This window comes from Corvus kubaryi, unplaced genomic scaffold, assembly GCF_017639235.1.
Source record: "Corvus kubaryi isolate FWS band 111438036 unplaced genomic scaffold, C.kubaryi_AGA036_p1.0 74, whole genome shotgun sequence".
NCBI lineage: Eukaryota > Metazoa > Chordata > Aves > Passeriformes > Corvidae > Corvus > Corvus kubaryi.
The window spans coordinates 13,317,068-13,335,783 of NW_024582061.1; the positions used below are offsets into that span (position 1 = coordinate 13,317,068).

At 41.8% G+C, this 18,716-nt stretch overlaps 1 protein-coding gene across 3 annotated transcripts in view; it reads left to right on the forward strand.

Moving 5' to 3' along the window:
* BTBD11 (BTB domain containing 11) overlaps positions 1–14,562 on the forward strand; it is a 178,290-nt gene extending 163,728 nt beyond the window's left edge. For all 3 annotated transcript variants that reach the window (XM_042050407.1, XM_042050408.1, XM_042050409.1), the window contains one exon: positions 1,958–14,562. In XM_042050407.1, the coding sequence (XP_041906341.1) occupies positions 1,958–2,167 (210 nt within the window). In that variant the 3' untranslated portion in view covers positions 2,168–14,562. The remainder of the gene's footprint in view (positions 1–1,957) is intronic.
* Positions 14,563–18,716: the final 4,154 nt, after the last annotated feature.

Consider the following 18,716-nt stretch of genomic DNA (forward strand, 5'->3'; position numbering starts at 1 on the left):
AGTTTCTTATTGGAATCAAATTATATACTTAGCTTGTGAGGTTGCCTAAGTCATTAGACATAAAAGCATGGCATTTCTTGTCCTAGAAAACCTATTTTCACGCATTGGTGGAGGTGGTTACCACATTGATTGGTTTCAGTTTTTTCCCTCCTCATGTGTAGTAGTTAGACTTTCACTTGGAAGATGGAAATGACGCACAAGTAAGTGCAGCGAAATATTCTTCAAGCATTTCTTAGGAGATTTTTTCTGTAACTTACATGGTCTATACAAAAGATAAACTGATGCATTGTGACTTGGAGGTTTGATTGAACAGAGTAATGCTGCAGATTGCTCCAAACCCCTGCAGATCTGACCTCCATTCCCATCATCAGGTATTTCATACAGAGAATAGTGATGCTAGGTCTTCAGATAACATGCAATCAATGTTTGAAATAGCACAAAGGTCCACCTATAAAAATAGGCAATGAGGTATTTACATTTAATGTAAGAGGGAAAAATTACAGTGCAGGAATCATTTGAAAAATATTTGATTTGTCTTATAACTCATGTGGGAACTTCTCAATTTGTATTACTGTCAGTAAAATTAATAATTTTGCTTTAAAGTCACATGTTTTCTTTGAACTGTGAAATGGGGCTGTTATTTGCATCCTGATGGAAGAAAATTCTTATGTGGAGCTTTAGACCTGTCTGAGGAACTAGTACACTGTTGATGCTGGGACTTAACAAACCCAGTGGCTAAATCCAGCTCCTAGTTTGCCTATAAGAGCCCCAACCAGCTGCAAGTTATTTGTGCCTGCATCTCCCAATGGAAGCAGTGGAAATGGGGAACCTGGGTGGGTTTTGCAGCCTGTCATGTTGGCACTGCTGTGGGTAAGGTGTTGCAGCAGTAGCCAAGCTGGCTGTGCATGAATCTTTGACTTCTGGAGTTAGTTGGGTTGGAAGGGACCCCTAGTCTAGTTGGAACCATCCTGCCATGGTCAAGGACACCTTTCTTGACCTTGCTGCTTTGCAAGCTCATCTGCTTGCAAAGGACCTCAGGAGATGCTGAGACATGCCTTCGTAGAGGGGGATGTGCGAGCAGGTTGGCCCAGAGACATGTGGAGCACAGCCTTTGTCATCAGGATTGAGGGGAAGATACGGTTTGGTGGATGGTCCCATGCAGGGCCAGGAGCTGGACTCGGTGATCCTTGTGTGTCCCTTCCAACTCAGTGTATTCTGTGATTCTGTAATGTGGATTTGGTCATATTTACAAATAAAAGCTGACTGGAGAGTACTGATATCATTAAAATCCCTATGGGCTTTCCATTTTTAAAATTGCAATCATAGAATTGTAGAATACCAGCTTGGAAGGGACTTCAGGGATCATCTGTTCCAACCTTTCTTTGCAAAAATACAGTCTAGACAAGATGGCCCAGCACCCTGTCCAGCTGAATCTTAAAGTGTCCAATGCTGGGATATCCACCTCTGCCCTGGGGAGATTTTTTCGATGGCTGATTGTTTCCATTTCTCCTCCAAAGAGTCCTCAAAGCATGAAATTTTGCATAAGAGCTTTCTGCAGTCGTATGTCCTATCCTTGCTACAGATGGCATTCTTGAAACGCGGTCTGTAATGTTTTCCCAAACCTGCAGTTTTAGGGTGTAACTTCTAGCATGAAATCATGGGTCTGGTAAACTCTGTGGTAAAACTCCCATCAATTTCCAAGGGAGCAAAGCTTCAGTCTGTGGAATTTTGTTTCCCAACAGCCAGGGTCTTTTAACATGGAATTATTATGAGAGTCATCAGCATAAAATACTGTTTGATTAACTCCTTTCCCGCCATGCATTCATATCTGTAAGTGTTACTGTGCCTGTCTAAAAGGCTTAGCTTGTGTATTTGTTTGTGTGCAGCTCTTATGCACTGTGTTTGCTGCCTGGGTTTTATCAGAATTTTTATCTCTCTCTAATTTCACTTCCCATAGTTCCTCGGCGTCACAGAACTATCTGCCTATTGCGAAGGCTACTTTCTGAAAAATATGATGGTCCTCATTGAAAACGAAGCTTTCAAACAATTGTTGTATGACAAGAACGGAGAAACATCTGGTCAGAATGTACTAGAGGACTTACAGAGGACGTTGGCCACAAGGATTCAGTCAATTCATTTGTCTTCTTCAAAGGGCTCCATTGTGTAAAGCTGAGGAAGATGGTAACCCTCTAATAACAGACCCTGCAAGTTAAGTCTGCTGTCGCAGTTGCTCAAACCTGTTGCAGTTGCTTAAATGACTACAAAAAAAGAAAATGTAAAAAATTCTACGTCGCATCCAAATAGCTCTGTTTTGGCCAAAGGTGCTGCTGTGCTGGGGCTGTGTCCCCATCTGGATGAGAGAACACAGAAAACAAAGTTCCTCCCTGGTTTTGAGCAAGCTGGGTACCAGAGTATCCGGTGAATTGCCGTTGTACTCAAATTCTGAACACGAGCCTGTTCGTGGAGCTTGATGCCAACAAAAGCCAGAACTCATATCCATGAACAGCAGAAGTCCCTGCCTGAAGGGTAGTGCTGGGGAACACCTGAATTGACCAATTAATCATTAAAGTCAGATTTGTTCCAGTGTTACACAGTTAAGAACTATATCTATCCCGGAGTCCATTATCTTGTGCATTTAAGAAATGTAAGAACTGTTACTGCTGTCCAGCTAAGATCGGCTGTATTAGAGAGTGGGTAAGACTGTTATAGTTGAGGAAATATACTGGCAGATTTTTAGGGGTGGGAACTTTTTAACCTGTTCATAAAAAATAATGGGGTGGCCTTGTAGTTTAAAGACTATTTCTTAAGCTTAAAATTTCATTTTCAACAGAGCTGTGTTTGAGAATCTATGTAACACGTTTTGGTTTTTTAAATGGTAAAATGTACATTGTGTAAACACACATATGATCAAGTTCTGCTTGTATTCTTTCCTAGAATGGTATAATCTTGCCTGAGAGGCTGTGGTTACACCAAAGAGGCACATTACCCAGACTGTCTCTAATACAGTAGTTGGGGGGGCAGGAGAACTGCATGCTACTCGTGATTTGGGGTTGAAATCAATGACAAACTCAACTAACATGCGTTTGCATGGTAACTGTACCTGTGAGATGTTATGTTCGTGCTTCGTTTCGCCAAGACAAATGCAATGTTACTTCTTGTCAAACTTCAGTTGTGAAATTAGCTTGTTTTTTTATCTGGTGCGATTGGCTGCGATATGCTGCCCCTGGAGCTCTTTCTGGAGATGCTGATTTCTGTTTGTTGCAGTGAAGAGATAGTAACAGATCTTTACTTTAGTGATGTGTGGATATTTTGCTACTGGCCAGCGATTGTGTCTGAGTTAGACTTTTTAAAATTATAATTAAATATGTACTATAGAATGATTTCTCACTGTATCCTGAGAATGTATAGGTTATCTACAAATGCAGGGCTTGGGTGGGGTGGGGTTGGGGGGTGTGATTTAAATGTCAAAGCTTTGTTTATTTTGCAGCATATTGTTAGCAAGACAAATCTGCCATGTGCCACAACATTCCTGATGCCCTGTTTCTGAAAACCACAGTAAGAAGTAGGCAAAGATGTTGCCTTCTCCATGGCAAAGTGATATTAGTATATTTATTTTCTAGTGTGCCATTCAGAAAATTTAGAAGTTTGCATGTTAACCTCTTTTTCTTTTGCTGAAGCCTCTACATCAGGTGCCCTTCCATGTTGATAGCTTTTGATGTGCTCAGTTTTGGCTTTAGCTATCAACACAGTAGGAAGCTGTTTCATGACTCTGAGGTGTAAATCCTCCTTTGTGCTTGGTTTTCTAGAGCCTCCACAGTTTCTGCAACAAATGACAAAATGTCTAAACTGCCACTCATGTCTCAGAGACACAGCATGTCAGTCAATTAGACCTTGTTTTCTGCATAGTAGCTGTTCACACAAGATGTTGCCTGGAACATTTAAGTAATGGCTACTTCTGTGTGAATGTTGTGCTCATAGAGAAGCAAGACCATAGTTACTACAACAGAAACACACCAGCATGCTTGTTGCTTGGTGTGCCTTCTCATCCATGGAAACCCATCCTTCTATGACAAAAGTAACTAGCTGAGAGCAGATCTCACCCTGCAGCCTCATGGTTTAAAATAGCTAAGTTTTTTTAAATAATAATCATTATATTAAATAGGAAGGAAACAGTGGTAACTCCATGCTAGTCCTTCTTCTGAGTTGAGAGTATCTGTGGTAAAGTTCCACTAGGGTTTTTTCAGCAATAAAGGGCTTAATAGGGCCTTTGGTGGCTGTATGTGGAGTGGTGACCATGTTTGGGCACCCTGAGCTGTTAGAAGAAGGGATTGGAGCTAAGGATTTATACAGGAATAACTTTTGCCCTTGGAAACTCTGGTAATCCCAACATCACAGATAGTATAGATGAAGGAAACCTTAAAAAAATGAGTCATAACTTTCAATTCTTTTTTGACCAGTGGTCCCCAGGGCTTTTGCCAGCAGAACAACCAGCCTGTGTAAACCTGGCATTCATTTCTCCTGGAAGCAGCCAGCAAACCTTTGTGGATCCACAAACCAGAGTTTGGAAATGGTGATTTTAGTCTGCCTCTCCGGATAGGAGGCTGGGTGAGGTCCAGCTGAACCATGCCAGACAATGTGCAGCATGCAGGCTCTTCAAAAATCCAGTCACAGGCATCCATGATCTTCACCACCCTCATAATCAAGTTTTCCTAAGAGACTTCAGCATTTCTTTACTGCAAATCAAGTCACTTTTCCTTCAAGTCTTGATTGACAGGAAAAACAGATGATCCTACAAGATCTTTATGAATGAAAGGAATTACCCTACTTGCATCACTAGTATAGTCTCTCTGAGTTCCTTTGTTTAGTGTTTTCTAGGTCTCTGATTTTTGCTGTCATTCCCCTCATGGCTTCTCATTTCCCCCAAAATTCCATATTTCAGCAGGAGTTTTATACATTAACAAGTAAAGCAGAGAAACTATTTGCTGTGGTTCATGTAAAGCATATCAGAAAATATATCCCCAGATATTTTCTACGAGAACATCCCATGGCTGACTTTGATCTAGTGTGCCTTGTAATTCCTGAGGGATTCACTGCTGCCTTTCCAGGAGTTCCACCTTTATTTGTGCATTTGTTTACTACACCTTTCAAAGTATAACACTTTCAACTTCTCTTTATTAAATTTGTTCTGCTCTAATCAGGGCAATTTCCCCACTTCATCAAGATCAATTGCAATTCTGATCCTGTCTTCTAGCCTGTTTCATAATCTCCAACCTTTGTTATATGTGGCTTCATGCATGGATTCTTCATTCCATTTATCTGGGGCTGGGGGGAAGGGCTCTTGTCAATTTAATCTAAAAAGCAATGTGCATTTCAGTGGGTGCCCGTGAATACCATCCCTATCAGATAAGGCTCTTTCCAACTGAGCATTTTATTAGCATTTTTCTGAGACATGGTGTTACCATCTTGGAAATAAAAAGCTTTCTGTTCCTTTAGTCTTTGTATGAGTTGCAATAATTTACAAGTTTTGAGGCCAAATATTGCCTCCAGTCTTGGTGAAATGGAAAAAAAATACAACATCTTTAGAAAAATTTAGGATTTTCTTTTTTAATCATAACATTCTAGCCTGTAACGAGTGAAGGTGCCTTCTCATCTGTCATTTTTATACTAATCCACTGCTGTAGTATTTTGAGGACTTACAGACATCCTGTCCCTGCCTCATGGCAGATCTTTCCTTATGTCCCTGCATGGTCCTCCCTTAGTTTCCAGAATTTCCTCCCGTTCCCACTTTGGTTCACGTGCTGCCAGTTTCCACACTTCCCAGTTTTTTTCCTCTACAGCCGTGCTGGATTCCTTCCCAAGCCCAGAAATGGTATCTGTGTTGCCCTGAATAGCTGATTTTCCAATAATTGGCTCAAGAGCTGGGAAGAGAAAAGGATGGGGAATGTAGGAGGGCAAAGGTTTTGGACATCACAGGGGAAGGCTGGTATTCTTTTCACTACAAATTTCAGCACTGTCCACTTGTTTCTCAGATTTTCCCCTGATCTATTCCTTAGGCCTGTTGTCCTCTAAACACAGCTGGTGGCCAGGTGCTCTCTGTTCTGGAAAAGGGCCAGCTTTCTAATGGCTAAGACTATTTTTTCCCCAGCTAAAATTTTTGCCTGCTTGGTTTCAGCTCCGGAGTGGATTTGTGCAAATGTCTGTTAAAGACAGAGGAAACATCTTTAAAAAGGTGTGAAGGTTTAGTAGCCAGGCTCCTACTGGCACTAATGAGAGCTGCTTGCTGAATCCTCCACATGCTGCTTTGGACACTGAGCCTTTTGCCACTGAATATCCACTGGCTTCATACCAAACCCTGCACAAAGCCTGGATGGGCTGTAGTGTGTGGTATGCTTGGGGCTTTCAGAAATTGTGGTTTTGTTTCAAAGCATAACACCATGTGCTCCTCTTTAAAGGTTAAAAGAAAAAGGGAAATGGTCAGTTTGCTCTGAAATGAGCTGCTCTGAGCTGGTGCAGTGATAAAAATGAAAGGACATCTCCTCTTCTGAGCTGTACCTGTCTAAAACCAGAGCAGGGTTCTGTTACAGCATGGAATGCAGCTAGGTCTGTGGGGACTCAGGCCTACAGGACCCTGTTTAAGTGGGGGTTTTGTGTTCCAGAAAAATACATTGGTAACACATTCACATACTCAAGATGAGGATTAGGCCCTCCTAGAAAAAGTATTCCTAGTGCTCCTGTCTATGGGTTAAATCCTGGGAGAAGCTGGAAACCTGCAGAACTAGTTGAAGTCAGTTGCACATATTCAGGGTCCCTCAGGAACTGGCTCTGTCTTAAAAATACTGCTGAAAGATGACAGCCTGAAGCCTGCATTCAGGCATTCACTAAAGTTGCCTCTGAAGCCACTGGATTCTTTTTTTTTTTCTTGTGAATTAGAGTTACCCAAAGCCAAAGACTTTAAGTTAATTTGTTTGACCAAGTGGCTTTCATGTGAGGCTCTGCAAGTGCTTTACAGAAATGAGGGGCCTGATGTTGCTTTCATCTGCTGGCACAGAGATGTTGAAATTTATAAGAATTTTAAAAACTGCTTAGGATTTGTCCTAAAATTTAATAAACTAGTGTGCAGGAAGTTAGCCTTGAAATAGCCCTCATATAATTTCTGAAACCCCATAGATGAGAACATTGCTAATGTTAGATGTCAACCTATAAGCAGACAGACCTGCAGCACTTCCATACATTTATAGCAAAATTATTATGTTATTTTTTAACTTGTTATTTATTTTTAGGTAAGGCCTGTTATCTTCAGTGGGTGAAAGCAGAGGCTGCCCACTCTGACCAGATTATCACATTTCAATACAATTGCACCTGACCTGCTATTTGTAACTGGCCTTCAAGTGCAAAAAACAGCAAAGCCAAGTCTTCAGCTGTGGCTCAATGCTCCATGATTTCAATGAGACCACTGCTGAAAATATTATGCATGTGGTTCCCAAAGCAGAAGAAAAATCTGGTAACCTTCAGAAAGACTAATGGGAATTTGTCAGCTGCCTTCAGTGAGCCTTCGAGCTGGGGAAGAAAGCTCAGTGTGGGTAGGAGGAGAGCATCCAGTTTCCTTTTGTTGCCATTAAGCTGTCATTCTTTCAGCTCTGTCCAAGGCTTCTTGCATGGAACAGCCATGAATGGCCTAGTGTGTGTTTATCTTGGATGCATGCACAGGGCTTAAAATGTGGTATCTCACCTCCTCAAAGTCAAGAGTCTCATTAGACGATGTGTTTTGTGCTTTGCTTGGACTGCTTGTCACTAAAACACCCAGGAGATGTGGCAGCAACTTACAAGAGAGGTTATGTTGACTGGATAGGCTAAATTCTACAAACACTTTGTGCTTTGCTTGTTTAGTTGGCTAAATCCATCCACCTGATTGTACCAGAACAGCAACTTTGTTGTTTCTTTTCCTTTGGAGAGGCATTTTTTACCTTTCTTTGGGCTGACAGTTTTGTTCTTTTGTCCTGTAGAGGTGGTGACACTGTGTGAATGGGCATGCTTAGCTGAGGCACAGGTTTCTGTCCGTGTTGGATGGCACACTAATGAAGAGGTTTTAGTAAGGGAAGAGGATTGGGTACAAGAATTTGAATGTATAACCCCAGATCTTTGCCTCTGGTTCCAGAGATATAGTGTTCACTGTTGCCTAATTCATTTGTTCTCCAACTCAGAGTTTCCATGAAATCAAAGGGAAGGGGAGAGCAGGAAGGGGAGAAGCAGCCCCATCTCTCACCCTTGCTTGGCATTCCCAACCAGCCCAGTTGGCTCCAGTCTCTTCAGTGCTCACACAGAGGGTTTGCTTGGTCGCACGCTCAGATATGGCCATGGAGTTGAAGCAGTTGGTGGCACTTTCTTGTCCTTACAAATATCTCTGCTGCTGCAAGAGCAAATATGCCTGCACCCCTTTGTGTGTGATTAACTTTGATCTTTCTACTTCCCATCATCTCTGCTGCTGTGTTTTCATTAAAACTTCCATTACTCGGCTTTGCCCAGCTCAGTGAGAGGCAATCTTGTTTCTTACTGCCTTTCTAAAGCAAACAAAGACAGGGAGAAACCTCACTGATATAGCCAATCAAAAATCATTTATGGTTTACAATAAGCCCCATTAGGAAATGGAGATGCTCAGAAACAAAAAACGAGACTGCCACTTTAGGAAAACCCAGTGTGTTGGGAGGTCAAAACCTTATTCTGGCAGGGACGGATTAACATGTTTCAAAACATCTGGACTTGCTCAAGCTACAGGTTCAAGAGAGTCCACCCTTTCACCTTCCCAGCAGTGGACAAATTGAATATCCTGTAGCTTACTGCATGAGAGGCTTTCAGATGAGCCTTTCCAAAGTCAGGTTCTCTCTGTTCTGCATAGCTTTTGAAGAGCTCACAGCACATCTGCAGGCTGGGATTTACCCCTCAGCACAGTCGAAAGCCCCTTGTGCCCCAGTGCTGGTTGTGCCATACTGGATCAGAAAGCAGGAAGGAGCGCAGGAAGCCTCTGGAGCCTCATCCAAGTGAAAGCTGCTTTCCCAGCATCCAAGCAGTCCCTTGGTCAAATACCCTGCTTAACCCAGTCAGTTCAATACCTTGGGAACTGATTTTTGCCTTGCAATTATTAAGCCAATGACTAATTGTGCCATTTGGGGATGCAGTAAAATGTGCAGTCTACTTCAGTTGTGAGTTTATGTTTATCCATTGAAGAATACAAGGACTATAGGAAAGTATCTCAGAGCTTTTTGACCTCATGTTCCTGGCTAAATTCCAATTACTACTAGAAAAACTTGACCTATTTAAGTCCCACCAGTGCATTTTGACCAGGAGGTTGCTTCCTGTCCCTGTTTCTCTGGAGCCTTGCAGCTGTTGTGCGGCCGTATGTGCTGTGCCAGGGGGGAACAGAGGTGCCTGAGCATTATGCAGACACCAGATAAATAAATCCTGCTCTCTGCAAGGCAGGACATTCCTCCTACTGATCTCTTTGGCATTATGGGGAAGATTGAATAATGCATCTCTGCTGTTTACAGTCCCAAGTTAGGATCTGTGCTCTTTTCCCCCACTCTCTCTTGGCTCTGCCATCTACCACAGAGAGGGATCTGGATCCTGCAGTTCTTGAAGAGCAGTAAAGAAAAACCCACAGGAAATACCACGTTGTCTCAACCTGCTCTCCCCACCCCCAGTAACAGGTGGGCTGCTAGAGCATCCTCAAGTCCCACTCCTTTGAAAGCTTCTTGTAAATGCTATTTGTACATTAGTTATCCTCAGAGCAGGCTTTTCATTAGGTTAAAGTCTGGAAAGCGTCTTAAGTCATTCACAGCAGAAGTGAGATTGTGAAATAATTTAATTCTAATCATCCATGCTGAGAATTTTCTGTTTCTTTGTGGGTTTTGGTGTTGTGTTGGTTGGCTGTTTTGGGGGGGGCTTGGGTTGTTTTGTTTTTTTTTTTTCTCGTTTTGTTTTTGTTTGGTTTAGTTATTTTTTCATTGGGAAGAAAAGATTGAGCATGTGCAATGCTTTGGATTTTGTGTCTATAGTTATCATTGTGTGTATGTTCAAGAGAGAGATGGACAGTAAATAGATCTACGGGACATGTTATGAGGCGTGAAATCATGTTTGTAATGAGATTTCTTGTTAATGGCAGTCAGCCTTCCTTGACGCTAAGCATTAATGCAATATCCATTAGTGCAGCTAAACCTCCCTCTGCTCCACTTTCCCAAATGGGTTTCACTTTGTACCTAGTTTAGCATTTATAAATATTTGATATAGGGTTCAAGAAGCAATTTACATGTTAAAAATATATAAATGTTCTATGAAAAAATAACAAGTTAAGGTTCTACTATAACATCATTCACAAACCAAAACATGAAAGCGTGATGAAATTAGCGCCGTTAAAATGGCTGGAAGCCTTTGCATTGATTTCTCTAGTCTGTGGATTAGGTCTGTTTTCCATCTCTCTTTCAGATTGTGTCACCTTTGAAGTCTTTGCAGGCCGAATGCAGATCTGTAATTAGAAAGCACAGTCTCGATCTTTAGGAGAATGGTCCCCTTCCAAAGGGCTGGGTTTGTGTCTTTATGTTTATCGCTGAATGCAACCGCTAAGTTAGGAAATCCCCGTGTGAGCATCCTGAAAAGACAGAAGAGCTAGCACTGTCTGTGGGACAGCTCTTGGCTTCCGTTCTTCCTCTTCACATCCACTCCCACCTGTCCCTGAGATGTCTTGGAACTGAAAGCTAGGAAAGAAAAGTGAAATCTAGAGGAAAGGATGTGTTAAAAATAAGATGGTTCCTACAACAATGCAGAACCATTGTACTAATCTTGATTTTTTGCTGGTTTTAGGCAGACTCCTAATTTGTGTAATACAAACCCAGGGATGGTTATGATTGTTTTGCATTTGTTATGGTTGTTATGAATCTGGGTTTGGGGTTTTATTTCTAGCAGAGTGGTTTTGTTTGCTGCCATCTTTTGTTGGGGTTTTATGTGAAGGTTTCATTTCACTTTTTATTGAGAAGGAAATGAAAGATCACATAACCCAACAGCAAGCATCAACAAACACAGAGATCCTGTCCTCCATCCCACAGATGTGGCTTAAATACTGGTTTGTGGCTTCACAGGCATGTTTGAGGTCATCTGTAATTAGCAACACAGGTGAAACTTTCTTCCCCTTTGCTTACCCGTTTACGGTGGATAAAAACAAAATAACAGAGTCAGAGTATGGACAATGGGATGGCAGATGTTTTTCAGTGGAGAAAGATTATAGCTAAGAAATACAAATGTTTCTGGAACCAAATTTTTTTTCTCAAAAAGACAGAGAGACATCTGTAGCTCATTCAAAGACGTCAGTCTCTTCAGAGTGTTCGATGCTTTTGAAAATTGCTTGTTTTGTGCTGTTAATGATCCAGCACAAGCCCTTCCACTGCAGACAGTAACTGAGGGCACTCAGAACCTAGGTAGAAGAGAATGTATGAAAAATAGAGGTGCTCAGCCATGATTTGAGGCGGCAGCTTAGTTTGCTTTTGTCCACTGTGTCCACAACTTGAATATTATTTTAACAGGTGTGTTTGTATTTAATTTCTTTTTAATCCTTTTTTTAATTGCTGCAGCACTCTCACAGCTTCTTCTCCAAGTGCACCTTAGGTCATCTTAAACCCTGTTCTGTCTGATGCTGATCCTTTTAAAATCTCCAAAGAGATTACGATCCACTTGTCATTGCTGGATGTCATTTTGTTACGGCTGTATAAAGGCACTGCAGCACACGAAACCGGCAAGTTGATTTTTGTTATTGCATTACTCTGAAAAAGAAAAAAAACCTAATGAGATCTTTGTTTCTAGTGTGAAATGCTCCCCTTAGCTTGAGAAGACGTGTGCAAAGCCTCTGCTCTGAATGCCTGGATATAATCAGGTTACAAAATGGAGGAAAATGGTATTACAGAAAGATTCTTGAGGAACAAAACTCCTGTGGAGCAGAACGTGCACTTGCTAAAGTCTGCTCTCTTGCTCTGTCTCTCTCTCTCCTGAAGTCAGTGGGAATTTTTAATAGGAGTGACTGCAAGGCTGTATGGTTTTTTAATGCACTAGCAGAAATAATTTCCCATCCAAGTCATCTGCACAGTTGTGGTTGGTACAACATAAAGGCTGAAGGCCAAATCCCGCTGTCGTTGCACACAGCCCCTCTGCTTCAGCAAGGATCATAAACATGTACTTATGTTACTTGAGGTTTTTGCTGAGGAGAAATGGGAGAGGGCAGGCCTTCCTTCTGCTCCTTGATCACAGGCTTTGCATTCCCAATGACTTTCATTAGAAGCATCATATATTTACATGCTGCAGAATGAAGCCTGCATGGGATGGGAAAGATTTTGATGAATCTAGACCTGCCTAAGAAAACAACCGTTCTAATTTTAGACAAGTTGCATTCCATATCCATCTGTTTAGTGCATCAGTCTGATGTTTGCTGTTTAGTAAATTGCATTTGGACTTTTTTTTTTTATTTCTTTGAGGGCATCGCCTGTCATCAGCCAGTGTAAAATACCACCAAGGACTTCCAGACATACCCATAGGGCCAAACTGTGCCAGCTTCACACACCATAGTCCCATCAGAAGCAAGGAAGGCTGGGCTGGGCACATGAATTGCAACACCCCTGACATCCAGTTACATGTCCTGCCTCATTTCATAGAGATTGGTGACAACAAAAAACCAAAACACATGGTGCCACTTCATCTAAAATGTATTGAAATCAAGGAGATTATATTAGACATGGCTGTAGTCGATCAAATCCAGTCCTGTGCATAGGCAGAACTCCAAGGGAAAGTAACAGGAGTTTCCATTATGGAGTTTGCAGAAGGAAGCCTACATAATGAACTATGACAAAAATGTCAACTTTGTGTAAACTCTCCTGGTGGGTCTGTATAAAGGCTTTTTAAGAAATCTTCATTGGAACACACCAGAGAATAATAAACTTGCACCTTGATAGAATAGCTTTATTTGTATATACTCTATGTAAATTTTAAACCAGAGGATACATGTCATTCCTTGTACATATCTGACTAGAATGGTGGCAGTGCTGTGCACTGACGTTTAGGAGATCCAGCTTCTCCAGTCCTGGATTTCCAGCTGTAAAGGCTGCAGGAGACTGCTTAGGACCAGCTAAAACATTGGATGGATAGATGCTCACCACCCACTACTTAGAAATGCAGGAGCAGGATTTGGAACAGATGTTGGCTATGGAGAAGATTTCTTGCCTCTACTCCTGGCTAAAGGACAAGTGCCTCCTTCGCTGTCATCTCCAACAGAAGTGATTTATGGTCAGAGTGTGGGAACCTTCAGAGCCCTGTTTGGTCTTTCAAAGGGGTCTGAGCTTCAAGTGTCACATGGGAAGGCCCCTGAAGAAGCAGTGTGTACATACATCTACCTACCTGTCTGTCTGTTATCGAATATCTCACTGTTTCTGTATTGAATGGTCTCAGTAACCTGTAAACAAGTGATTGCTCCTGTTGTGCTACTGCTTTGAAATTCTTTGCATGCACTCTGGCATATAATTCTTTAAGAAAAGAAATTATACATATTCTATATATATATATATTGTAGCTTGCAAAATATTCATGTTGAAGAGCCATGTTTTGTGCAAATTGTACATTTATGTTGTGAGCAATATTGCAATACAAACTTTTATTAGTTGTTGATAGTAGATTTATCACATTATTTTTGAGCGTATGTACGTATCCCAAGCTTTTAAGCTCAGGCATTAGATCAGCTGCTGAAGGAGACTTTTTCTGTGCAGTAGAAATAGCACAGGCTTTCAGTAAATAGGCAGGTGTGCAAGTCCCATTCTGTTTAATGCAAGTTGCAAGGCTGATTCTTCATGCAGTTTGTCAGGTCAATACTTCTCTCTTGTCAGTGCTGGAATTCGTGTTTGGTATGAGGACACTGTTGAGCTCATCTAGAACAGAACTCAAACCCCAACGTTGCAAAACAAAGTGCTTGACTCCTACTGCCCTCTGTCTCCGCAGGTGCTCCAATATAAACACAAGGAGGACTTAAGGATCTGCCAGTTCCCTGCCAGATAGCCAATGTTACATTTTCAAATGTTCATGCTACATAGTTTTCAATGTAGGGGCTAGATAAAAGTATAATACCAGTATGGCTTTAGAAAAGCTACAGTGTTTGGAGCTTGACCTTGAAACTTTTACCTGATTCCAGAACATCATTGGTGGCTTTGTTTGCTCAATGTTTACCTCTGAGAAATGTATGCTATTGATTTAAATGTTTAATATATTGACTGCCTTTTTTTGTATATTTGTTATCATAAAGGTTTGGTTTAAATGGTAACAATTGTGGTCTATTTTCAGACTTGAAATACTTAACGGTTCTGTATTTGGAAGGCAGAGTTATTAATGAATATAGCAATTTGGTATTTTATTCCTGTTTTATACAGCTGCCCCCATAGGTTATTATCAGATAGCAATGAATATTGCTGAACAGCAGGTGGAACTCCTTTGAGTGTGTTTATGAGCCATCTCTGTTCAATAAAAATTCCATTGTTTTCTAGCCTAGGAAGTGGCTGCTGTGAGTGTTTTTGTTGTTTCTTCTCCCCTTCAGGTGTTTCTTGATGTATTTCAGACAGCAGCAGGACTGGGCTTTTCCCAAGAACCATCTCCCAGAAACCACATATGTTCAGGATTTTACATCTGGAAGTCCTGGTGCTGTTTTGCCACACACACTGCCATCAGCATGCTTGCTGTGCATGTGAAGAAGTGATACGGAGTTGGTTCCCAAAAACCTTTCTCTGGTGCATAAAATGGGCACATAAGACCTGGGAATGGAGCTCCATGGTGCTTAAAATTAAGCATTTGCAAGTGCATCTTAGCCAGAGAGTTTGGATGCAGGAAGATCCAAAAGGCTGGAAGATTGCTTCATTATCCAGCATTACTGCAAGTGCATACAAATAAGTTGGAAATGGGCATTTCAAAGAGAAGTCAGGTATAAACAGAGGGACTTGATTAACTTTGGCATGAGTGTGAAAATCAGGTTTTAAAAATACTTTTGGTTTAGCATTTTTGTTTTACTTTTTTACTCTTTAAATGAATTTCCAGTGTATTCTGTCTCGTATGTTTTAGTGGATTAGGAATCAAGTTGTTTCTTTGTAATTAGAATCTTTCTCCAGACTATTAAGGAACAGGTTGGTTCAGGAGGCAAAAGAGGGTAACATCCTTTTATGTCCTGTACATGAATTGTGGGAGTGAGACACCACTCACACAGGCTGGGTGACTGCCCAGACCTGTGGTGGCTCTCTCAGGTGCTTTTAGGTTTTGCAAACTCGGCTGTCCAGGAGCAGAGTTTGAAAAGTAGCTCATAGGGAATGCTGCAGTTGTCCAAATTCTGTAGGAGATGTAGGCCCCCTTGCCTGCCTCCCCAGTATCTGGAAGAAAACAAAGTAAGTTTCACATGTAGCAAACTGGAATGATTTGTCTCCCTTCCCAACCACTGATACGGAAACAATTTAAAACTGTTCTTTCTGGGCATTTCAGTTAACTCTTCACTGAGCAAAATAGTGAAGTTCAGCCAGAAATGTTCACACCATTCTTCTGGGTTCTCTGTAAACTTATCCATGTTTTTTCTGCATTCCATTCCCGTTTGTGTTCTTGAGGTTTTCTGCAGAGACTGAAGGCTGTGGCACACGTTCACTGGGCTAATTAAGCTTTAGGACAGTCTTGCCCATGCTGTGTTTCCACAGGGCAGGAATCGACAGGGATGTCTAAACCCTCCCTGCTACAAAGTAGAGCTCACCTAGAGGGGCCCAGGTTTTGTCCCGAGGCTAAAGCATTGCCACAAGTGCTTGATGTAGATCTGTTGATGGAATCAGCAGCAGAAGCATGTGTATAACTTAAAAAAGGCCATGGTGTGTCTCAGTTTGACTATGTAGAAATAACATTTAAACCACTCAGAAATATTTTTTCCCTAAATCTGCATAATGGCTTATACAGACATATTTCTAGGTGTGTAGTGGTATCAGCTAAATTTTTCTATGTTGACAGAGCCTTATATTTTAATGAACATTTCTTCAATGGCTTTTATTTTGTCCAGTGAGTCTTTCAAGGAAAACATTCTAGAGTAAGCGTGTGGGCTGGCTGTCTCTAAGCTTTGCTATGAAGATGTAAAGCTGCAAAGGAGAGGATGTCTGAGAACCCGTGCACACATCCTCACAGGCTGGGAGGCCACCATTCCCAGCACAACCCTACCGCCTGGCTACCTTCCTAGAGTTTATCAGCCCCTCTGCTCTACTAGCCAGTGGCTTGTGTAAGAAGTTGTAGTGACCTCCTGTAATAACGAGTTTTTGAAGCATCCAGTACTGAGCAACACACTTAGACATGGAGGAGATAAAGATGTGACACCACTGAGACAAACACTGGCCCTGATGTCCCCATTGCTCCCGTGGTGGTGGAGAGATGCAAGTCCTCGGGTGTTCTAAGGTATCCATCTGACAGCAATCATTTCAGGGATGATGGGATTCTCATTCCCAAACTCTCTAGCACACATTTTGGGGAAGCAGCTGCTCCATAAGCTTTCATCTCTGATAATGCAGTTACTGTGTCCCAATGAGGTTTTAATGTCTTTCACATGTATCTGGCTCACATTGAGATCACACTTATTAGATGTAGCTAAGAGATAAGTGATAGACCTCATTTATTCCATAAAGATAAACAGAGAGTACCAAAAGCAGTAAGTGAGATCTGGGAGAATATGCCTTAACACAAGGATGTTTTATCTTTCAAAGTGAGGAGGTTTGTGTTCTCACAGAGAACTCCTTAAGGAGATCCTGGATGAAAGAAAACCAAAGCAGCCTTGTTTTAACTACCTGAAAACTTAACTTTCTGCCTAGCTATCAGTTCAAGAGTTCTTCCCTCCAGGCTATGCTGCAGTGTGCAAACAGGGTATGTCATTTCTCTTGACGAGATGTTGCTTACTGAGAGCTGATAGTTCTTTGGTTTCCTCCCCCTATTCGTGCTCTGTGTTTCACAGAAACACACTGGGAATACAAATGGAAAATCAAAAGGTAACCTTGAGGACTTAGATGGCTGCCATTGGTGTTTCAAAGTCACTCTTAAGTACTTCCTTCTTTCCTTCTTTCCTTCTTTCCTTCTTTCCTTCTTTCCTTCTTTCCTTCTTTCCTTCTTTCCTTCTTTCCTTCTTTCCTTCTTTCCTTTCCTTCTTTCTTTCCTAAGTTAGAGGATTTCTTTATTATGTGACTGCTTGTAGCTGTTTAGCATCCCTGGGACTGCAACATTGGTATTTTGCAGATCATTTGAGAAAACAGGAAAAAAATGAGTGAGATGCCAGTGTATTGTTCACTTTCCCCTTTTTTCATCTGAAGAGGTCAGCTTAACCACAACTGAGGCCTACAGCATAACTTCTGAAACATGTAAAATCCTCTTTGTTTTCTTGCCTGCAGCCTGTATGGTTTGCACAGTGAATGTTCCCCTGGCCTTGTACCTTCCAGCTGTCATACTAGAGATGTTTACAGTGTCTCTGAGAGTTTCATGACTCAAGGTATATCAAGGTCCCTGCAGAACCTTAGACACTGGAGCTCTCTAAGTTTTCCAGTAGTTATTGGAGAGCCTGCTGGAACCAGCTGTTTCAACATCACTCCTTCTTTAACCAGCTCTCCTCTCTTCCATCTGACTTTCTGTGAAGAAGAATACTCTGGGTGCTCTCTGGGCACCTTGACATGTCCCCTAAAGAAGAAGCTGAACCTTACCTTTGAAGGAGCCATTGACTTTTCCCTCTGATTCCCTTTTCTTCACCTGGTAAATCCACTCCAGAACAGAAGTTTGCTTTGCTTAGCTGGATAACCTAATCCAGCTGAACCCTTCTGAATGTTGTGACACCACCTGGAACAAGACGATACAGGCGCACACTTCCTGCTGATGAGAACTATCCAGCACTTGTATCCTTGGGTGAAAAGCAGTTGGTCAGGATGGCTCAAATACAGGTCCAGACACAGGGATGATGTTTTAGTGCTTTTCACTTCAGCCAGGCAGAAATTTCTGACACCAGAACCAGCGACTAAACTGAAACAATGAAAATTGCTGTTGTCAAGTCTTGCCTTCCTTTATGGATGTTCACTGGGATAAAAAGAATCTCAGCTCTCCTCATTAGAGGTTAAGAAATGGGTCTAAGAGATTCACGCATTGCTGTGTCTGACTTCTGACTGGGGCCAGGGGAGTGGAGCTGAATCCTTTCGGAAGATTGTTTTTAGGAAAGGCCCAAGGCCAGTCCAGAACAGGCTGTGTCAGGAAAATGTCTGATGACAATTCTTTTATTTCCACAGGATCTGAGCTTGGTCCTCACACCCTTCCTGGGACAGCCATTTGAGTCCTTGTCTGCTGCTGCATATACTTTTCTTCATGGCCATTTCTTCCACCTAGCAGAGATTCAGAGACTGTCAGCTGTACAGCCTCATTCCCAATTAGGAGAGCTCTTTAAGCTCATCCCAAAATTCCTCCAGTGGTGTCAGAATTCCATCCAAATGAAGAAATTAACATCTGCTTTATTTTCTAATCTTCCCAATTCTGCGGCTGAGCCATCTTTGGACACTGAACACCAAGAAGACCATTTTTTATTGGTGTGTTCTGTCCCACAAGCCATGCTGGGTGATTGCTTGGTGTAGGTGTGCTGGGCTGCACTGGATCTTGGCTCTGTCTGCAGG